General features: G+C 31.9%; 2 protein-coding genes across 2 annotated transcripts; both read left to right on the top strand.

Annotated features, from left to right (window-relative positions):
• The first annotated feature begins 2,533 nt into the window (after positions 1 to 2,533).
• On the top strand, positions 2,534 to 9,920 carry LOC124838895 (copper-transporting ATPase RAN1). The gene is made up of 9 exons (XM_047314608.2): positions 2,534 to 2,937; positions 4,519 to 5,133; positions 5,769 to 6,198; positions 6,371 to 6,696; positions 7,354 to 7,412; positions 7,516 to 7,858; positions 8,183 to 8,383; positions 8,486 to 8,743; positions 9,098 to 9,920. The coding sequence occupies exons 1-9, from the start codon at positions 2,656 to 2,658 to the stop codon at positions 9,572 to 9,574; spliced, it is 2,991 nt and encodes a 996-aa protein (XP_047170564.1). The 5' UTR covers positions 2,534 to 2,655; the 3' UTR covers positions 9,575 to 9,920.
• A 7,177-nt stretch (positions 9,921 to 17,097) lies between these two features.
• LOC124838924 (uncharacterized) lies at positions 17,098 to 18,271 on the top strand. Its single transcript, XM_047314653.2, has one exon. It carries the CDS (start codon positions 17,186 to 17,188, stop codon positions 17,960 to 17,962), a length of 777 nt encoding a protein of 258 aa, XP_047170609.1. The 5' UTR covers positions 17,098 to 17,185; the 3' UTR covers positions 17,963 to 18,271.
• The last annotated feature ends 1,531 nt before the right edge of the window (positions 18,272 to 19,802 follow it).

The following is a 19,802-nucleotide window of genomic DNA, read 5'->3' as shown; positions in this document are numbered from 1 at the left end:
TGTACATTAAACATACAAAGTAAAACGATATTAATACTAATTATGAATTACAGAACACTAATCAACACTATAGTAATTATTTATTACAAAACTTGTGGGAGAGTGAAGACCAGCCACAAAACAGTAAGATACAGGGAATTGATTTTTTGTACTAAAATAAAAGGAGGTTGATATTTAAAGTTAACAGAAACTTTAGTTTTATATGCATTCCCAGCCCACAGGATTCCATCTTCTGGTTTCTGTCACCAAAACCACTCATGCTTTCAACTTTCTTCAAATTCCAATTTATTTATTATTCAAATTTTTTCTCCATAAACAGGAATAATTTCTTAAGCAATCAATTCACATTATTATCTATTAAAAAAACAGCTATATAATAAATAATCACCAAATTTTCTTGACTCTGTCATCTTAGTTTTTTTAGTTCAAATGTTGATTTAATAGGTATATTTTAAAAGTCACTGGACTTTGTCATCTGCTAAACTACTAGCAAATTCTAAACGTGTAAAATGCGTTTGATAACATTTCTGATTTTTTTTTTCCAAAAACCACTAATGTATTACAAATTGATTATTTATATCACTGATATATTTTCTTATTGTAACTGTTTTTGTGTTATATTTACTACTTATGAAATTAAAATAACTTATTATTTGTTGCAATATATAAAGTTTAATTCAGTAAGGAAAAAGGAACATCCTAATCCTTTAACTCAAAAATAGCTATATACTTTTTAAACAATTCTAAAAAATTATAACATAGCATATACGTTTTGTTAATATATGATTATAGCATTGCTCGTTATTATCCTTATTAATTAGTAATAATAATTTATAATAGTTGTCGTACTTAGATGGAAAAAATGCTTTCGGACAAGAGAGGAAACTACAATAACACCCTTGTAGTTTGTGGTAAAGTTAGAAACGGCAAAAGGATGAAAGTCTTTAAGAAGGTTGAAGAATTGACAGTTTTCGGTTTTTTCTATAAAGGTTACATTTTCCAAAGTTCGAAAATAAATAATACTGAAAATAAATAATACTGAAACAATACTATAATTAATGTGAGATATTTTACATGTTTTTTTACGTTGAAATATATATATATATATATATATATATATATATATATATATATATATAAGATTAAATATTAATGATAATTCAATGATGAATTTAATAAGTGATCAACTTTATTAGTATAATTTTCATATAACTTTGTTATTATTTATCAAAATAAATTTTAAATTTAGTTTAACTTTATTTATATATTTATCAAAATAAATTTTAAATTTAGTTTAACTTTATTTATATATAGATGTATAATATATGAGTAGATATAAATTTATTTTATATCAATTAATTAAATTTAAAATCTATTTTAAAAAAAATTAAATTTAAATTCAATATTGATTTTAGCTTTGTTTTCATTTATATTAAATAATTATCAATCTTGTTGTCTTTATTTCTTTCAAAATATTTGTATTTATGGATGATAGTGATGAATGAGGCTTTTGTGGATGCCACATTGTTATTTGTGGGAGACACTGTTTTATATGGTTTTCCTTTACATTTTTTTTAATTGATTGAGATAGTAATCTTTTAGTTTTGAGTAGTGGAAGGTAATGGAAATGTTCCTTTACTTTTTCTGTCTTCTTCCTTACAAAGTTATCAAAATGGATGCAGTGGAGAGAATTGTCATCTTTCCATAAACATTTATGCTATTATACATTCTTTTTGTTAAACATAATTGAAAAATAAAGTACTGAAATAGTTGAACTCTTAGGAATCATGTTAAAAAAAAAACTTATAATACTCTATTTTCTTTATATCTTACTTTATAGTATCATTCACCAATCACTCAATTTTCCTCATTTCCAAATTCTTTTACACACATACAAATTAATACATGAATAAAAACATTTTTTTAAATTTTAATATATTTTACATTCTTAAAAGTTGTATACATCTATATACTATGGTCAAATAGTAAATCATGATAAGTGATTGAAAATTGGAAGTTGAAGTTGAACGGGTTTTTCATGAAAAAGTAGAAGTTGATGCAACTGAACAATTTTGATTTGTGTAGCTCCTGACAATAATGGTCATGCATGATGCAGCGTTTTTAAACCTATACAATTTTAAATCACCGTTCTACCCTTCTGAAAACAAAGATCAGTCCTCATAATTGGATTATTTCAATTGGACGTAGTTAGGCACAGTTTCACATGCTTATGTTATTTAAAATATTTTAGGAATATTAATTTTTAATAATTATTTTAGTCCTAATGAAAATTTATTTTATATTACATTTTTACCCACAAGCAATTTAATTATTTACCAATAAAAAATAATTATACACGCAAGTGCACTGCCGCACAGACACGGTTTACGTAATGTGCAGTACATATTTGTGAGTGGAAGTACAATGGACGGCAACCGGAATTCAACAAAAAAGTTGAAGGGCAAAAAAGGAAATAAAATTTTCCACCTGTTTAATAGAATAAATAAAAAGGATAATTAAAATGTGTTATTCAAGGTTGCCGTCAAAAATATTTTCCCCTTCTTTTGCATATCACCTTTTGTTCACATCCTTTTCGGTTTCTCTTGTTTTAACGATCTCAGTGTTTTTTGGTTTCTCTACCCTCTCTCACGAGCGATGGCGCCGGGAGCGGGAGGCTTGCAGCTCACTTCACTCGCCGGTAATAGTAGAGCCGCCACAGCTGACTCCGATGACCTCGAGGATGTGCGGCTCTTGGACTCCTACGACAAAATCGACGCCGAAGCGAGGCGGATTCAGGTGACGGTCACTGGAATGACCTGCGCCGCTTGCTCCAATTCCGTCGAATCAGCTCTCAAATCACTTGACGGAGTTATCAGCGCCTCCGTCGCACTGCTTCAGAACAAAGCCGAGGTAGTCTTCAACTCGGCTCTGCTCAAGGTCGGTCTTCCTCTCTCTACACAATTGCTTTTTGCATCTTCTATTTACTGCTTATGAAAATTTAACTTGTTTGAAATTTTAGTTAACTATGCTTTAGTTATGTTCTGTTTGGATATAAATTTTGGCAGCAAGCACTAGTAAAATTAAGAAGAAACAAAGTTAAATCGAATTGAATTCGGGTCATCACTTATTCGGTAGCCCTGTCATTTAATTTTCAGAAAATGTGCATTGAGTCACTAAATTTTAATTTAGGGAAAAATTAATTAGTTTTAGCTTTTAATTTTTTTCCTCCTAATTTGTGGAGAAGTTTATCTAAAGCCATAATTCTAGTTTGTTTCAAGGTATTTTATATAATTAATGATTTTTTTCTTCTTTTAGAACGATCTCTACCTAACAACTACTTAATTATTATTTCTTGATGAATGGAGAGCGTATTTCCGTTATGTTTTTTTTTTTTTTGCTGTTTTTTTTTTACATTTTTTGGGTCTTAATTGATTGCATTTGATCAATCTTGGGCACGTGCTTTACGACTGGAATACGACTGGAATTGAGATGCATGCTCGTAAATTTTGTGGTTGTTTTATATTGCTGTTATTTAACATCTGCCTTCTATATTTATTGCTTTGATCGGTGGTGATTGCATTTAAGTGGACATTTATATACCGTGTTCCCGTCACAAGTGATACATAACTTTTTGTCCGGCAAACATTCTCCAACTCAGCTTTTAAAGTATGTATGGCTACTGCATTGTTTTTGTTAGTTATACTTGTAACTGTGCTAGTTTTTTTTTTCTTTTTTAATTTTTGTTATTTCTACATGTTTGTGTCCCAATGTTCAGTGGTGGTGGGGTTACTTGAACTTGGATATGAAACCAGGTTTTTTGGGGTCGTCAGGTACAGGTGATCCCTGTGTATGTTTTTCTCTTAAGATGTTGACAGAAATTGATGTTAAGCTTCTTCTCTCAGCTCTCTCACGATAATTTATATCATAAAACTTCGACTGATATAGATATTCCTCTCATTAACTCATTCTCTTAGTGCTTATTTTTGCTTTTCAGTGGTATGAATATTTTTGTGCTCAGATATCATGATTTAGCCACTAAGGTAGACAACCTTTTAACCATCTGGTTCTGCTACTACTGAAATATGATACTCTCTCTGTCCCAAAATGATTGTAACTTTAACCTTCTGAAAAAAAATTCTAATTAGCTAATGTTAGCAGTTTTCAACGAAACATTAATGTTCTTATTCCCAAATTAATTACTGTTTCTCAATAAAAGTAACACATTTAGTGAATGGGTAGAGTTATTTTTGTAAATATAGTTTAAAAAAGAGCTGTATTTATTATCATTCTTAATCTGTGCAAAAAAAAAAAAACCTTAAACTGAAAATCATTATGAGATAGAAAGAGCATATTTGATTGGAAGATTATTGTTTGACTGATGCATGTTAAGTGATGATTAGCCAGTCCTTTAGTCCTATATGATATGAATAAAAACAAATTTTTTTTCCAGTGATTTAGTACTCGAAGCTTGTATTTGATAAGATATTGTGTTATGTGTTTAAACCTGTCATATTCCAGGATGAAGACATTAAAAATGCAATTGAAGATGCTGGGTTTGAAGCCGACATATTACCTGAATCCAGTACTGTTGGAAAGATGCCACATGGAACCTTGGTGGGACAGTTCACAATTGGAGGAATGACATGTGCAGCATGTGTAAATTCTGTTGAAGGTATTTTAAGAAATCTTCCAGGGGTCAAAAGGGCTGTGGTAGCTTTGGCTACTTCGTTAGGTGAAGTTGAATATGATCCCAGTGTAATTAGTAAAGATGATATAGTCAACGCGATTGAAGATTGTGGTTTTGATGCTTCATTTTTACAAAGCAATGAGCAGGATAAAATAATCTTAGGGGTGGTTGGTGTGTACAGTGTGATTGATGGACAAGTTTTAGAAGGCATTATTAGCAGCATAAAAGGAGTCAGGCAGTTTCATTTTGACCAGATTTCAGGTGAATTGGATGTTCTGTTTGATCCGGAAGTTCTCAGTTCTAGATTCTTAGTTGATGCAATCCAGGGCGGAAGCAATGGGAAGTTTATATTACATGTTAGAAGCCCTTATACGAGAATGGCTTCTAAAGGCGTTGAAGAGATCTCAACTATATTTCGGCTCTTTGTCTCTAGTTTGTTACTTAGTGTGAGTATCTTTTTAATCTCAAATCACATAAGGATCATGTAGTTTCATTGTATTTCTTTGTCTTCTTTATTTGCATGCCTTTCCATCTAATTGTGATCTCTATGGGTACATAATATCACATGTCAAAATCTTTGTTAGATGATGTTCTGACACTGACAAAAGGCTACATATTATTTGTTTTAAGTTGTGAACTGTGCTTTATCTTGAAAACTCATTGTCAATGAAACAATTTCTTGTTTATACTTAGAAACAGATTCTTATATATATTGCATTTGAGGAAGGAAAATTAGAACTGTAAAGAAGGTGTGGGCAGTTGGGATAGGAATAATTTATTCTTTGCTTCAGTATTCTAAAATATTAGGCATTTTACCATCCTTTGAGAGTCTGCAATTGTCAAATCCCATAAACATTGCTTTGCAGGGATTTCATCCATACATTAATTTCACATAAAAAAAGAGGTTTTCTATCTTAGTATCATCTTCTCTTCATGAAAAATACGCATACTGAAACAATACAATATTTGATACTGCTCAAGGGAAAAACAGTTCTATTTAAAATTTGAGTCATTGTATTAACGCTCCCTTGTGTTTTTAGGCTATTGTTATTTATATATTTTTACTTGATGCTTGTCTCAGATTCCTCTCTTCTTCGTGAGGGTAGTTTGTCCTCATATACCAATGGTGTATTCCCTGTTACTTCGGCGATGTGGGCCTTTCCTCATGAGTGATTGGTTGAAATGGGCATTGGTGAGTCTCATTCAATTTGTGATCGGTAAGCGCTTCTACATTGCAGCTGGCAGAGCTCTTAGAAATGGTTCTACAAACATGGATGTCCTTGTTGCAGTGGGTACTACTGCGTCTTATGTTTATTCTGTTTGTGCTCTTCTATATGGTGCTCTTACTGGATTTTGGTCTCCAACTTACTTTGAAACAAGTGCTATGCTCATAACATTTGTATTGTTGGGCAAGTATTTGGAATGCCTTGCCAAGGGAAAGACATCTGATGCTATCAAGAAATTAGTAGAACTTGCTCCTGCGACTGCTTTACTAGTTGTCAAAGATAAAGGTGTGCATGAATTTCATTTTATTTATTTATTTGTGTTTTTTGTTGAAGGAACAAATCGTATTTGGATTTCATTATCTTATATGTAGGTTGAAAAATCATTAATTAAGGTTATTATCGCATTTATCATTTTCTGGATGAGTATGATGACAACTAAAATTATATTGATATCTAGGTGGTAAATGTATTGAAGAAAGGGAAATTGATTGTTTGCTTGTTCAACCTGGGGACACATTGAAAGTTCTTCCTGGTGCAAAGATCCCTGCTGATGGTATTGTTACTTGGGGCTCAAGTTATGTAAATGAAAGCATGGTAACAGGTGAATCTGTGCCTATTTTAAAGGAGGTGAATGCTTCTGTTATTGGAGGCACAATAAATTTGCATGGTGTCCTTCATGTTCAAGCTGCCAAAGTAGGATCTGAAACAGTTCTGAGCCAGATTATTAGTTTGGTTGAGACAGCGCAGATGTCCAAAGCTCCTATTCAGAAGTTTGCTGATTATGTAAGTATATTTGGTCATGGTTGTGTTTGCCTATGTTGCCCTCAGGGTGACCTTTATTTTTCTCGAGTTACTTTCACAGTGAATGCCTTTTGCTTAGAGTATTCTTTTGTAAAGAAAGGATTACCTTGTGAAACTGTGCTTCAGTTCAGCCAATTGTTTCATGTTTCAAGGTGACCTGGCACTTCCAACCAATAATTTTCTTTTTGTTTCAAATGTTGCAACTCTTCTTACTTTGGCAACTCAAATTTTAAGTTATATTATAGTTCTACGGTGGTTGTTTCTCTCTCTATAGTTTGTTAAGCAATATTTGTGGTATTTGGAATACTCTCATCTTAATAAAAGATACATTGAGTAGAAAGGAATCATATAGTCTGTTCCTTGACTGTTTTTTGCCTAATTTGGTTAAGCTTATAAAGTAAGAGTGGTCTTTTCAAGTCTCTCTGATCTCTGAAAATTAGGGTGTTAAAGAATCTAGTTATTCTAATTTGTGGCTTTCATCCTAAATGTTGGGGATGTTTTTGCGTGTTCATCATTTTCTGAAAGTAGTCTCTATTTTTGAAAGTTGCCTCATCTTAATGAAAGATACATGGAGTAGTTTATTGGTCCATAGAGGAGTGAATATATCATTAGCTTAAGTTCTATTCTCTTGGTTTGCAGGTGGCAAGTATATTTGTTCCATTGGTCGTTTCTTTGGCATTATTGACGTTATTGTGCTGGTAAGGTCACCTAATTGGTTTGGGCACATTAATAGATGTTGATAACTAATGTGATTGGAATTCTTATTCCTTCTTCTCTTTAAATTTGGCTCATTATCTGTAGGTACATTGCTGGGTCTATTGGAGCTTACCCAGATGACTGGCTGCCAGAAAATGGAAATCACTTTGTTTTTGCCCTGATGTTCTCGATTTCTGTAGTAGTGATTGCATGTCCCTGTGCACTTGGCTTGGCAACACCAACGGCCGTGATGGTGGCAACAGGGGTTGGGGCTAACAATGGAGTGTTAATCAAAGGAGGTGATGCATTGGAAAGGGCCCAGAGGGTGAAGTATGTGATATTTGATAAAACAGGCACTCTAACTCAGGGAAAAGCCACTGTTACTACAGCCAAGACATTCACTGGAATGGAACGTGGAGAATTTCTTAAATTGGTGGCTTCTGCTGAGGTGAATTTTAATTTCTAAATGATTGTTACGTTTTCTTTTCTTATTGTGTATTTATTATATTGATACATACCTGGTTCAGAACATTCAGGTGAACTTATAGAGGATTCATACAGGATATTTCCATATTTCCTTCCTTCTTGTCTGCTTAACTTCTTGAATAGCATTATGGCACGAGTAGCAAGTTTAGAGTAGATTAATGAATCATAGTTTCTTATATGTTTGATTGTCAGAAAATTACACGCTTCTATATCTTGTTTGATTCCTTTAGGGTAACAACCTAACCAATTATGACTTGTTATATTTCATTTACTTTTTATTATTCAGGCTAGCAGTGAACACCCACTAGCAAAAGCAATATTATCTTATGCACGCCATTTTCATTTCTTTGATGACTCTTCTGCTGATACTGGTACTGAGAATAATGCTGGGAATGACGTGAAAACTGGTTGGCTTTTTGACGTCTCAGACTTCTCGGCTCTTCCTGGAAGAGGTGTTCAATGTTTGATAGATGGGAAGCGCATTTTGGTATGTCCATTTACTATCGTGGTCATCTTGATCTCTGCAATCCTTGGAATTTGCTTCTTGTTTTCCTGAGAGTTGTAACCATGGCACTCTTGTCCTCAACAGGTTGGTAACAGGAAGTTGATGGCGGAAAATGGCATACATATTTCAACAGAGGTGGAAAATTTTGTGGTAGAGCTTGAAGAAAGTGCAAAGACAGGGATACTGGTAACATATAATGATATATTAACTGGAGTCTTGGGGATTGCGGACCCACTAAAGAGAGAAGCTTCTGTAGTCATAGAGGGTCTCCAGAAAATGGGTGTCACACCTGTTATGGTTACTGGAGATAACTGGAGAACAGCTCGTGCTGTTGCTAAGGAGGTCTGTATATTTGTGTATTATGTTTTATTTATATTCGCAATTAAGATCTGTGTTCTGTCTGACTTCTTATAACTATTAGCTTGTATATTTAAAGGGTATCCTTCTAGGATCAGCATTCAACAGCTGTACACTTGCTTGGTCTGATGTAAAATATGAAATCATTAGTTACCGGTTTCTTTAGCTCTCCATTGGGAATCATAACTCAACTAGCAAACTGTCCGTCTAAAGCAAAATTAGTACTTAAGTACAGAGTTGCATCATAAATTTTATGGGATAGAAATTTATACAAGACTTGATTGTGGGACAGAAATCGATGTTGTCAAACTTGTGTTTAAAAAACGTATTGTATGACAGGTTAGCATACAAGATGTTAGGGCAGAGGTTATGCCAGCAGGAAAAGCTGATGTTGTTCGTTCATTCCAAAAAGATGGAAGCATAGTTGCTATGGTAGGTGATGGCATCAATGATTCTCCTGCATTAGCTGCAGCTGATGTTGGTATGGCTATCGGAGCTGGAACTGATATTGCAATTGAAGCTGCTGACTATGTGCTGATGAAAAATAATTTAGAAGATGTGATAACAGCCATTGATCTTTCCCGGAAGACCTTCTCTCGAATTCGACTGAATTATGTGTTCGCAATGGCTTACAATGTTGTGGCCATACCAATTGCGGCTGGTGTTTTCTACCCTTCACTGGGGATCAAGCTACCACCGTGGGTTGCTGGTGCATGCATGGCTCTCTCTTCTGTAAGTGTTGTATGCTCTTCTTTGCTTCTTAAAAGATATAGAAGACCCAGACTTACTGCAATACTTGAAATAATAGTAGAATAGCAAGAAAGAAATGAGAATAATTATAGGTTTCAGTCTGTGAGGGTATAAACGAATTGGGATCGGAATTTGTAATTCCAATTTTGTGCATGTTCCTTTTTTTCCTGCATCCCGGGAGATGCTGTTGTAACTGTAGGCGCCAATTAATTGTAAATTGTACTTGGATTGTAATTGATGTAGCACTTCCCCTACAAAAACAACTACACTATCACTAGTTTTTATTTATGCTCAACTTCGATGGAGCCACATGTAGGGGACGATTTGAATGTGTATATGGTCCTGAGTTCACACATTGATGCCATCTTTCTAATTTTTTTCTTTGTAAAATAATAGTTAATTTTCTTCTTCACTCATTTTATTGTATATTAAGCAAATATTCTCTCTAAATAAATTATGTATGCACAAATAAAAGCAAATTGGTATATGTATATATATATTATACATCAAATATAGATTAATTATTGAGCAATCAAATTTTTTATACCGTGAACAATCTTCAATATTTTATAAAGCATTACGTGGAAGTATATTTGAATTGGTTGAAAATAAGATAAATTTGATCTTTCAAGTATAGAGTACCTCAATAATATATATATATATATATATATATATATATATATATATATATATATATATATATATATATATATATATATATATATATTTATTTATTTATTTACAATTGAAGATTATAATGGAGGATAATAACCTTTTATATAGTTTTAGTCAATTACTCTTTTTTTTTAAATTTTAATACTTCTAATTTGATCTTTTATCAAATTAAAAGATTGTTTATGATTTTTATATAATTAATCTTCATAACATATTTGTTTTTAGTCATAAATTTAAATTAATTAAATTATTTTAATAAATTAATTAACAAAATATAATAATCTTAATATATTTAATTATTTATTTTATATATATATATATATATATATATATATATATATATATATATATATATATATATATATATTCTCACAAATGTGTTAAATTTTACAAATTTAAACTATATTAATATATGTTTTGAATATATCTAAAAGATCTCAATTACATATAAAACCAAAACATTAGATTTTAGGAGTTTAAACATTATTATTATATGTCTTGAACATATTTAAAATGTTCATTGATTGCATGTGTATAGAATCAAAATAATTTTAGTTGTATTAATCACAATTAAATTAGTTAATAATTATTAACGTTGACATAACTAAATAACATTCAATATGTAACATGGAAATTATCTTAAGGTAACTAATATATATTTATATATCCTAAAGTGACATTATTTGTAGTTAATATGACACTTTCACTCTTTTAAAAGAAATATCATTTCATGCCAAAAACGGTTGGTATTTGTTATTAATTTTTGTGGCGTGCGTTGAATTGAACAAGAGAAGAACGAAGAAAGAAATAGTGAGAGTTGATTTTTCATGTACATTGCATTACACCAAGTCAGATTTGCCTTCCTCAATGTTTCTCTGTGTACGGAATATTAAGTTTGACCATCCGTAATGAATGTTTCATGGAAGCTAACATGAAGAACGATATTTTCTTCCTTTGACGCATTTCAAATACTATAAGCCTTCTATCTTTTCTTTCAGTTCATCACTTCACACTATAATATATAATATCATAAACGTAATACATTGTAAACTAGGTTAAGTTTTTCTTCCAATCTATATTAAAAGATTTTTCCTTTCTAAACAAGAAAGACTTATAAATTATACTTAGCTTCCACTGAAACTTTTTTAATAATATAAAACCTTTTAAGACACAAAACTGAAAAATGAATTAATGGCAAAAAAAAAAAATACAAATAACAATCATAATTAAATAACAAAATATTTGATGAAATTAAAAACATTTAAAGCATTCAATAAATAAAAAATTTTGTGTTAAACCTACTTTTTTTAATCAGTAGTTATTTCTTTTAAAAGTAAAGTTATTTCTTTTAAAAGTAAAGTATTAATCAAACTTAAGTTACACTAGTGCAGAAAGGGCTTTAGACGTTCATTCTTTAAGTCTTTTGACGTCCGACCTTCTCCCGACGTCTTTGGGGGTGACGTTACTCAGACGTCGGGGTCCACATCGGACGTGTATATAGACGTTTGATGTGTTAGGCCCAACGCCTATCCAGACGTTCGGTGTACACCTCGGACGTCCACGTAGACGTCCCACGTGCCCGTCAGACGTTCCGCGACGACCACCTCCTGAATTGTTTTGTGGTAGGGCTGGGGTTGGACGTTCGTTTGTGCACTGCAAGACGTCCGTTTGTGCACTCGGTTGACTGCTTCTATAGATAAGGCGGAGCGTCCTTGGCTCAACATTTTAGCACATAGGGATTCGGCCGGCGGGCGCTACTAAAGCGCTTCGCTAACTCGAAGCCTCTCGGTAAATCTAGCTTCGCTAACGCTCGACTAAGTCTTGAACCGTCGCGCGTTCGCTTTCTCAGTAGCAAAAGCGGACATTTCAAAATGACAGCATCGAAGATCCCCTCTGCTTGCAGAAATGAATGGATCAAAAGGGGGACTGGGTTCTATTTCCGGGCCGGGCGGGAGGTGAAGGCCATAAGATTGCCCTCCCGGTAAGGAAGAGAGGAAAATGGTGTTGTCATCTAAATAATTGAAACTCTCGACGTCCGTTGTGGGGGGGACGGACGTCTAAGAGGCTGGACAATCACCTCTTCAACTCCCCTTTGTCAGCCCCTTAAACGTCCGTTGTGGATGGGGCCGGACCCCCTCCACAACGGACGTTTAAGGGGCTGAAGACAATTAATTCTTCAACTCCCCTCTGTCAGTCCCTTAAACGTCCGTTGTGGAGGGGGACGGACGTCGATATAATTGTAGATGTCAATCCCCCTCCACAATGGACGTTGAAGGGGCTGAAGACAATTAATTCTTCAACCACCATGTCAGCACCCGAAACGTCCGATATGGGGGGACGGACGTCTATATAATTGTAGACGTCCGTCCCCCTCCACAACGGACGTTTCGGGTGCTGACAGGGGGTTGAAGAGTTAATTGTCTTCAACCCCTTAAACTTCTGTTGTGGTCCGTCCCCCCACAACAGACGTTTAAGGGACTGAAGACAATTAATTCTTCGACCACCCTGTCAGCACCCGAAACGTCCGATATGGGGGACGGACCTCTATATAATTATAGAGGTCCGTCCCCCCCATAACAGACGTTTAAGGGGCTGACAGAGGGGAGTTGAAGAGGTGATTGTCCAGCCTCTTAGGCGTCTGTGGGTGGGACCCGGACGTCTATAATTATATAGACGTCTGTCCCCCCCACAACGAACGTCGATAATTTCACTTATTTACAGATATGCCACCGGTCAATTATTTATGTTGGGACTGTTGAGAACAAACATTTATGGAGCGAAGTTAAAGACCATTTCTACACTAGTGTTATCTCTCGGAAAGATGAACTGGAACAGAGTTAAATATAGATTTGGAAGACCAGTTTCCGTGATAGAATAGAATCGGTCAGAGTTTAAATTGGTTTCTTTCTCTTTCCATTTCATTTGTATATAATTTTATGCTGCATAAGTTGCGGTTTTATTTAATATATATTCAGTTTAGGAGTTTTCCAGAAACACTCGAACATAAACAAATTATAACTTTTTCAAAACATAGTTCTCATATTAGCCAACTTCAATCTTTCTTATGTATTCTAAACAATTCCTATACTCGAGTTTACTTCTTGCCCACACTTTTATCGTTTTACTCGGTCAAAATTATGCAAAGCACTCATAAAAACAGTTTATTAATTATGTAACTAAATTTATACGTGAATATAAGTTAAGTTAAATTTAAAATTCATTTTTTAATATAATATCATAATCACGAATTAAAGTCTATCTAGTAAAATTTATATTTATTAGATATATAATTTTATCCATTATAGATTAAAGTTTGTCTTAACAAAATTTATAGATGTATTGTTTCTTCTCTCTTATCGAGATATTATGTAATTATTCATTATTGTTTAGTCTCATATTTAAAATATATATAACTCGATGTGAAGAATATGTTTGAAAGTTTTACGTCAATAAAAAATAAAGTCATTTATAGTATATAATTAAATGTAAATTTCATTTTAAAAATTGATTTTATAAAGTTGAGTTATATTTAAAATTTATTTTGTTAAATTATATATATATATGGATAATGATACTTTGACAACATTTTTTGACAACATTTTAACATAATTACATGTTATTTTGTAATTGATCCAAAATTACTGCACAATCAATAATAATAATCATAAACACTAACATGGACTAATCATAGAATGACATGTAAATGATGTTAAGATGTTGTCAAAAAAATATTGTTAAAGTATCATTATCATATATATATATATATATATATATATATATATATATATATATATATATATATATATATATATATATTGCAGATAGAAATCTTCATCAGCGGAAGAAGTGGTCCAAGTTGATGATGGTGTTGTTGCATACAGCTTCCCTTATGGGGTCCATAGTCTCTTTCTGCTCACTGCAATTTCTGCCTATAAATTTCATACCAATTTCATTCTGCCACTCTATTTCGCTCGCTTCTTGGCACGTATCTGCATTAATTTAATTCTCTTAACGTTCTGTTTCAATTATAATATATATTGCATCGTTATCGTCTTAAAGATAAAATAATAACACTAACACACAAGATAATAAACTCAAGCTAAAAAGCAGAAGGGCATTTGCCACGCGTCCACCTATTCGTTCATAAAATAAACACACGTAATGAATGGATAATCTTTAACCCTTTTTCTTAAAACTAAAAAGAATTTGCAATATTATTGCATAAAGGAAAAAATATAAAGTATATAATATATTAGTAAAACAGTTTATGAATTTGTTGGTAACCATAAACAAGTATCTCTTTTATTAGTAAATTAATTGCTAACCTTAAGATCATGATTTAAAAATTAAGTTATTGAATTACAAGTTTAGTAGAATTGACATATATGCTAATTAGTAAATGTAATTGAATTTCAAGTATATTAAAGTTTATTGATAATCATTATCAACAAGACATATTGTTGTTACCAAACATTTTTGTTTTTTCTTTTTTCAACGTGAGAAAGACGTGAGAAAGTGAGCTAAAGATTCTATAACTAATCAAGATATAATTAATAAATAAAAACTAACCTTCATATTATAAACTTTTTGAATTAGATTCAAACCAAATTCTAAAATAAAGGATTGATTATAGTTTCACATGATTATAGTTAGTTTATAAACATATGTTTTTTTATTAACTTCTAATTTATAAGCTTTAAACTAGTTTTTGAATTACATCCTAAATTTCGATGAAGTAATGGGTACAAGTTTCAATTAATACCCCTTGTAATGTATGCATAATTCCAAACAAAAAATGATATATTGAAAATTAATATAATATTTGAAATTTTCGCTATTTAAATTATAAGAGAACACGTGCATTCCAAGATAGCTTATATAATAATAATGTAAGATATTTTATTTAGTATTTAAAAAGAAGAAAACACGTGTACGGTTCAAGTCCCAGTTATATTTTAATTATTAGGATATTATAACAAATTTATAATGACAATTATAAGATGGATAGTATACGCAACGTAAATTTACTTCAATTTTTTTAGTTAATCAAATATAATTAATTATCGTGCACATTTTACATATTAAATTAAAAAAATAACAAGTTCGTGATATTATTATGATTAAGTCCTTTGAATTTCGTATATAGTGAAAACATGTAACATGTGATGTCGGCTAACTATAGATTTTACCTAAAACATTTATAATGTTTTAGATTAATTATTTATAAATAAATTTTTTATTTTAATGTTAGTTGTAAATATATTGATTAGAGAATAACTTAAACAATTCGTATTGAAAGTGTTATAATAATATAAATTGTAAAAGGTGTTTAACAGGTCTTTGTATGCCTTTTTGCTGTTATATATTTTGGAAGGATATTACCGCAATTAAAAGTCAGCACAGCAGGGTTAAAGGACTTTAATTACATGATTAATGTTATGATTAATTAAATAATATTGTATGTGAGATTAATTTGACCGGCTCTTGGTTAAAACAGTATAGTAGTAGTTTTAGAGATAATTTTTAAGCGAGTTACTTATGAAAATGGCTTATAAATAAAAATATTATTTTAACATACAGTTGTTTAAATTTTAAGGAAATTGTTTAGAAATTAAAAAATTATTTGTATATGTACTTTTAAATTTATAAACAATTTTTATATATGGATCGATAGTATACTAAGACTTTTGTTTTTTAGTCTTATAAAAAAAATATAAGTTAGAAATGATCGAGAACGTTGATAATGATTGAAAATTTAATATTTGATTACGCTTCTAGTATTTATAAGAGGAAACTATCCATTTTGCTATTGAATTGGCTAGAGTCAGACAAAATTGATTATTTAGATCAATGGGATGATAAAGTAAAATTTCTTTTATTAAAGGAAAGAAAAAACATTTAGCTTTTCTTAATTTATCTTCTGTATTAATTGAGATCCTAATACTTAATTAATAATAAGTAAATAAATATGATAAAGTGAAAAATTATATAAAAACCTTTATAAATTTAATGTCTTAATATTTTAGTTCATTTATGTGGGCATTGAATTGAACTTATCTTGGTGATCTTCATCAAGCATGATTTAAAAAGTACATATTTGCAAATACTTTAATAATCATGTGGATTAATTTAATCTGATTGAAATTATAAAACAATTTAGTTTAGTTTATCTAAATAATTACGCAATTTAGTTTAGTATTTTGAAATATATTTATAAAGTGTGAGCCTTCACTTAACTATCAATGGTCAACCCAGACTTTTGCTTACAATGGTGGGAGTTCTTCCATATTAATTTCTTTCTCTTGTACACATCACTTTGACAGAGACCTAGTTTCTAGTAAAAACACGTGGTTCTCCACGTTGAATTGCTACCATAGAAGGAAGTATCTCATACGCTCATCTCATAAAACACAGCAAACATTGATGATGATGAACAAGCTATGGTGGGTGGGTGGCTCAGACAGACCATCTTAATCTTATCTTTTCAACTCAACACAGTACACAATTTTCTGACCAACATCACTGCAAAAACCTCCAACATAACAAACAACCGGTCCAACAATGATGTCACTCCATATTTTCATGTCGTCACTCGTATGAACACACTGTAGGAAAATGTTTCAACTTTGTCACCAAAATCAAGTTTAATATCTTAAATATGTTGCTGGAATGAACACTTGAAAAAAAAAAGGCATGGCAGATAATGATCTTATTTAATACGAATATGATTGTTCGCAGAGGTATTTGTGGTTTATGTCAAAATGATGAGAATAGTATGAACACGATATTTCCTGGAAGCACACCATTCTTTATCAAGTTTCTTGGCAGTCCCTATCAAAGAATAGTCAAAACTTGGACATTTTTACTTTGACCGTTACAAGGCACATGTGTTCATAATAGAGCCAACTTTGATCCTTTCTTTAAATGAAGGAATGTGTGATAGAGTGAGGGAGTGGTCACTGATCCTCACCTTTTACCACCTGCTTTCTTCTTCTAATCCACATGAGGGATACCATGACCATGACTGCTACCACTGATCATCAATGGATGCAGTTCTATCAGCAACCTCTAATGGATGGTAATGGCCGTCATCATGATCATGATCATCATGACCATGATCATGATCAGTCTTTGGCACCAAACAAAGATGGATTCTCTGATGCAACTGTGATGACAACCAGTCCACCTCTCACCATGCCCTCATCAGAAAGCAATAGCAATGGCAATAGCATCTCCAACCAATTGACACCAAAGGGTAATGTATGCAAACCGATAAGAAGAAGGTCTAGAGCTTCTAAGAGAACCCCTACCACACTCCTCAATGCCAACACCACCAATTTTAGAGCATTAGTACAACAATTCACAGGGTGTCCTAGCACAGCCATGTCAACACTAGGGGTCCATAAGGGTCCTATTACCTTGAACTTCCAAAAAGGAAGCAGTGAACACAAGATTCACCATAACACAACTACTACACCGGTGCTACCGTTTAGTGGTAGAAGCTACAACAATAACAGCAACAACAAAAACCAACTTCATCATCAAGTGCCTGCATCACTTCCTTGGCAGAAGCTGGAGGAACAACAACTACCTCAGCAGCAGTTGTTGCAACAACAGAGTGGCTACTCGTTTGATTATGTGAAGAGCAGTGGTTTTAACTCGGTTAGCACCACTACCATGGATGTCTCTGACGGTTTGCTCTTGGATAATGATTTTAGCTTGTCTGATCTAACTATGAATGCCTTCCCCAATGATACCTTTTATAAGAATGAATTATAGATATATTTCATGCCATAAAAAATGTTTAGTCATAAAAGGGTTCAGTTAGTGAACCCTGTCGATATCAGAAAACAAAGTGGACTAGTTATATCCAGTTCGTATGTATACATGCTTTTATAGAAACAATAATTCATAAATCCTTTATGCGTTAGTTTCCAAATGGTAGTGCCGTGCAGTTTAGTTTATTCTCTTTCTCTCTCTCTTTCCCTATAATCTTTTTAAAGGTGAGTTCCTCTGATTAAACACTGTTGTCTTGTACAACAATTTCCTGATGGTCCTGTTCTTGTTTATATATTCTTTTTGTTGAAATGTGTGCAGTTTCTGTTCCTCCCACTTTTTTGTATATATTATCTGTTCTTAACTAGTTTATGATCAAAATTCTGATTTGGATGAGGCCTTTCAAAAGTCAAAAGTATCCATGAGCAGTTAAAGCGATCTCGAGTTGTGGAATTGGTTAATGATAAACTTGCATATTGGATTTGGTTGCAGGCTCATAGATTTACTGTTCACAACAGTCTATATTATCTGCTTCAAGCTATGTTGTTTTTGTATGGAGAATATATATGTTGTCCTGGAAAACTTTTCATCAGTCTCTTCCATATCTCTCTCTATATATTCATCAAGTTCATATTAATAACTTACATATAGTTCTTAACTTTCTTTTCAAACCATCAATTCTTAAAGTTTTGAGTTGATCACAAGCATCACCAACCAGCACGTGAAGGAACATCTAGGGTAGGTGGAGTATATATAATATATATATTTATGATATCATATAGTAAACAAGAAATGGTCATAAATGTTAGTTATGTAAGTATGAATCCTGCAAGAAGGATTTAATTATTGAAATGATGAGTGATGAAAAATTGGAGGAGTCTGGGACAGTTCACTGGGACCAAACCGTGGGCTGGTTTTGGCTGCATCTGCATCACCAATGTTTTGCTATACGCCAACTTTATCATTATCTTTTCTGTTAAAAGGTTAAATCACACAAGGTTATAATAAAGACAATACTATATAAAAACATGCCACAATCTGAGGTCTCTATAGAAATTATCAACTTGCCAATTGTTGCTAAACATAAACTTAAATTGTAAATTTTTATTGAAAGAAGTAACTGTTATGCAGTTTATTCTGAGACTTGTAAATATTTTTCATCAAAATATAATTACCATGGTCTGTGTTTCAATAATATTAATGACACTAACATGATATCTGTCAGAAAAACACAGTATTTCATTCGTTTGCTTCTATTTTTATGCTTTAAACTTGTTTCTAATATTTGTTGACTGGTGATTTGTCACTTTTAATTAAATAGTTAAAAGTGAATGTTTTTCTGTCTATAAATTTGACTCCATCATATGTTGTCTCTTTATGTGATAAAAATTATTTTCAGACAATACGTTCAGAGGGTTTTTCTAATATATAATTGACTTAATAGTCAAAGAAATTAGTTGTTCACATTTTTTAATATCATAAAATATAATTAAAAAAAAATTAACCAATTATGAAGTCTTATGTAGTAATGCTATCAAATAAATGTCTCTATTCTAATGCATTGCAAAAAAAATGAAGAGAGATAAGCTAACTCAAGTAGTCTATTAACAAATCTGGTGTAAACTTCACTTGAAAAAATACTTAGAAAAAGTATGCAGAAAATGAGTTAGAAATATTTACACTAGGGGTTAAAACAATGAATGAAATCAAAGAAAATAAAATCCAATATAAATGACACGTTGATTCTTCCATTCCATAATTAAATTCTTCGTTGGCTTTCAAATTATTGTTATTCAATTAACTTAAAAACCATAGAACTCAAATTAACCAAAAACCATTTAAT

This window comes from Vigna umbellata, chromosome 2 (genome assembly GCF_029865625.1).
Source record: "Vigna umbellata cultivar VRB3 chromosome 2, Vumbellata_1.0, whole genome shotgun sequence".
Classification (NCBI taxonomy): Eukaryota; Viridiplantae; Streptophyta; class Magnoliopsida; order Fabales; family Fabaceae; genus Vigna; species Vigna umbellata.
The sequence above is the reverse complement of the archived record's forward strand: the minus strand, read 5'-3'. Positions and strand labels throughout refer to the sequence as shown.

What these genes read in the sequence shown, in the direction of transcription:
- LOC124838895 (XM_047314608.2), top strand. Translation starts at nt 2,656, where the DNA reads ATGGCGCCGGGAGCGGGAGGCTTGCAGCTCACTTCACTCGCCGGTAAT. An exon ending in TAGATGGGAAGCGCATTTTG is followed by an intron (nt 8,384 to 8,485) that starts GTATGTCCATTT and finishes TGTCCTCAACAG; the next exon opens with GTTGGTAACAGGAAGTTGAT. An exon ending in CTCGTGCTGTTGCTAAGGAG is followed by an intron (nt 8,744 to 9,097) that starts GTCTGTATATTT and finishes ATTGTATGACAG; the next exon opens with GTTAGCATACAAGATGTTAG.
- LOC124838924 (XM_047314653.2), top strand. Translation starts at nt 17,186, where the DNA reads ATGAGGGATACCATGACCATGACTGCTACCACTGATCATCAATGGATG.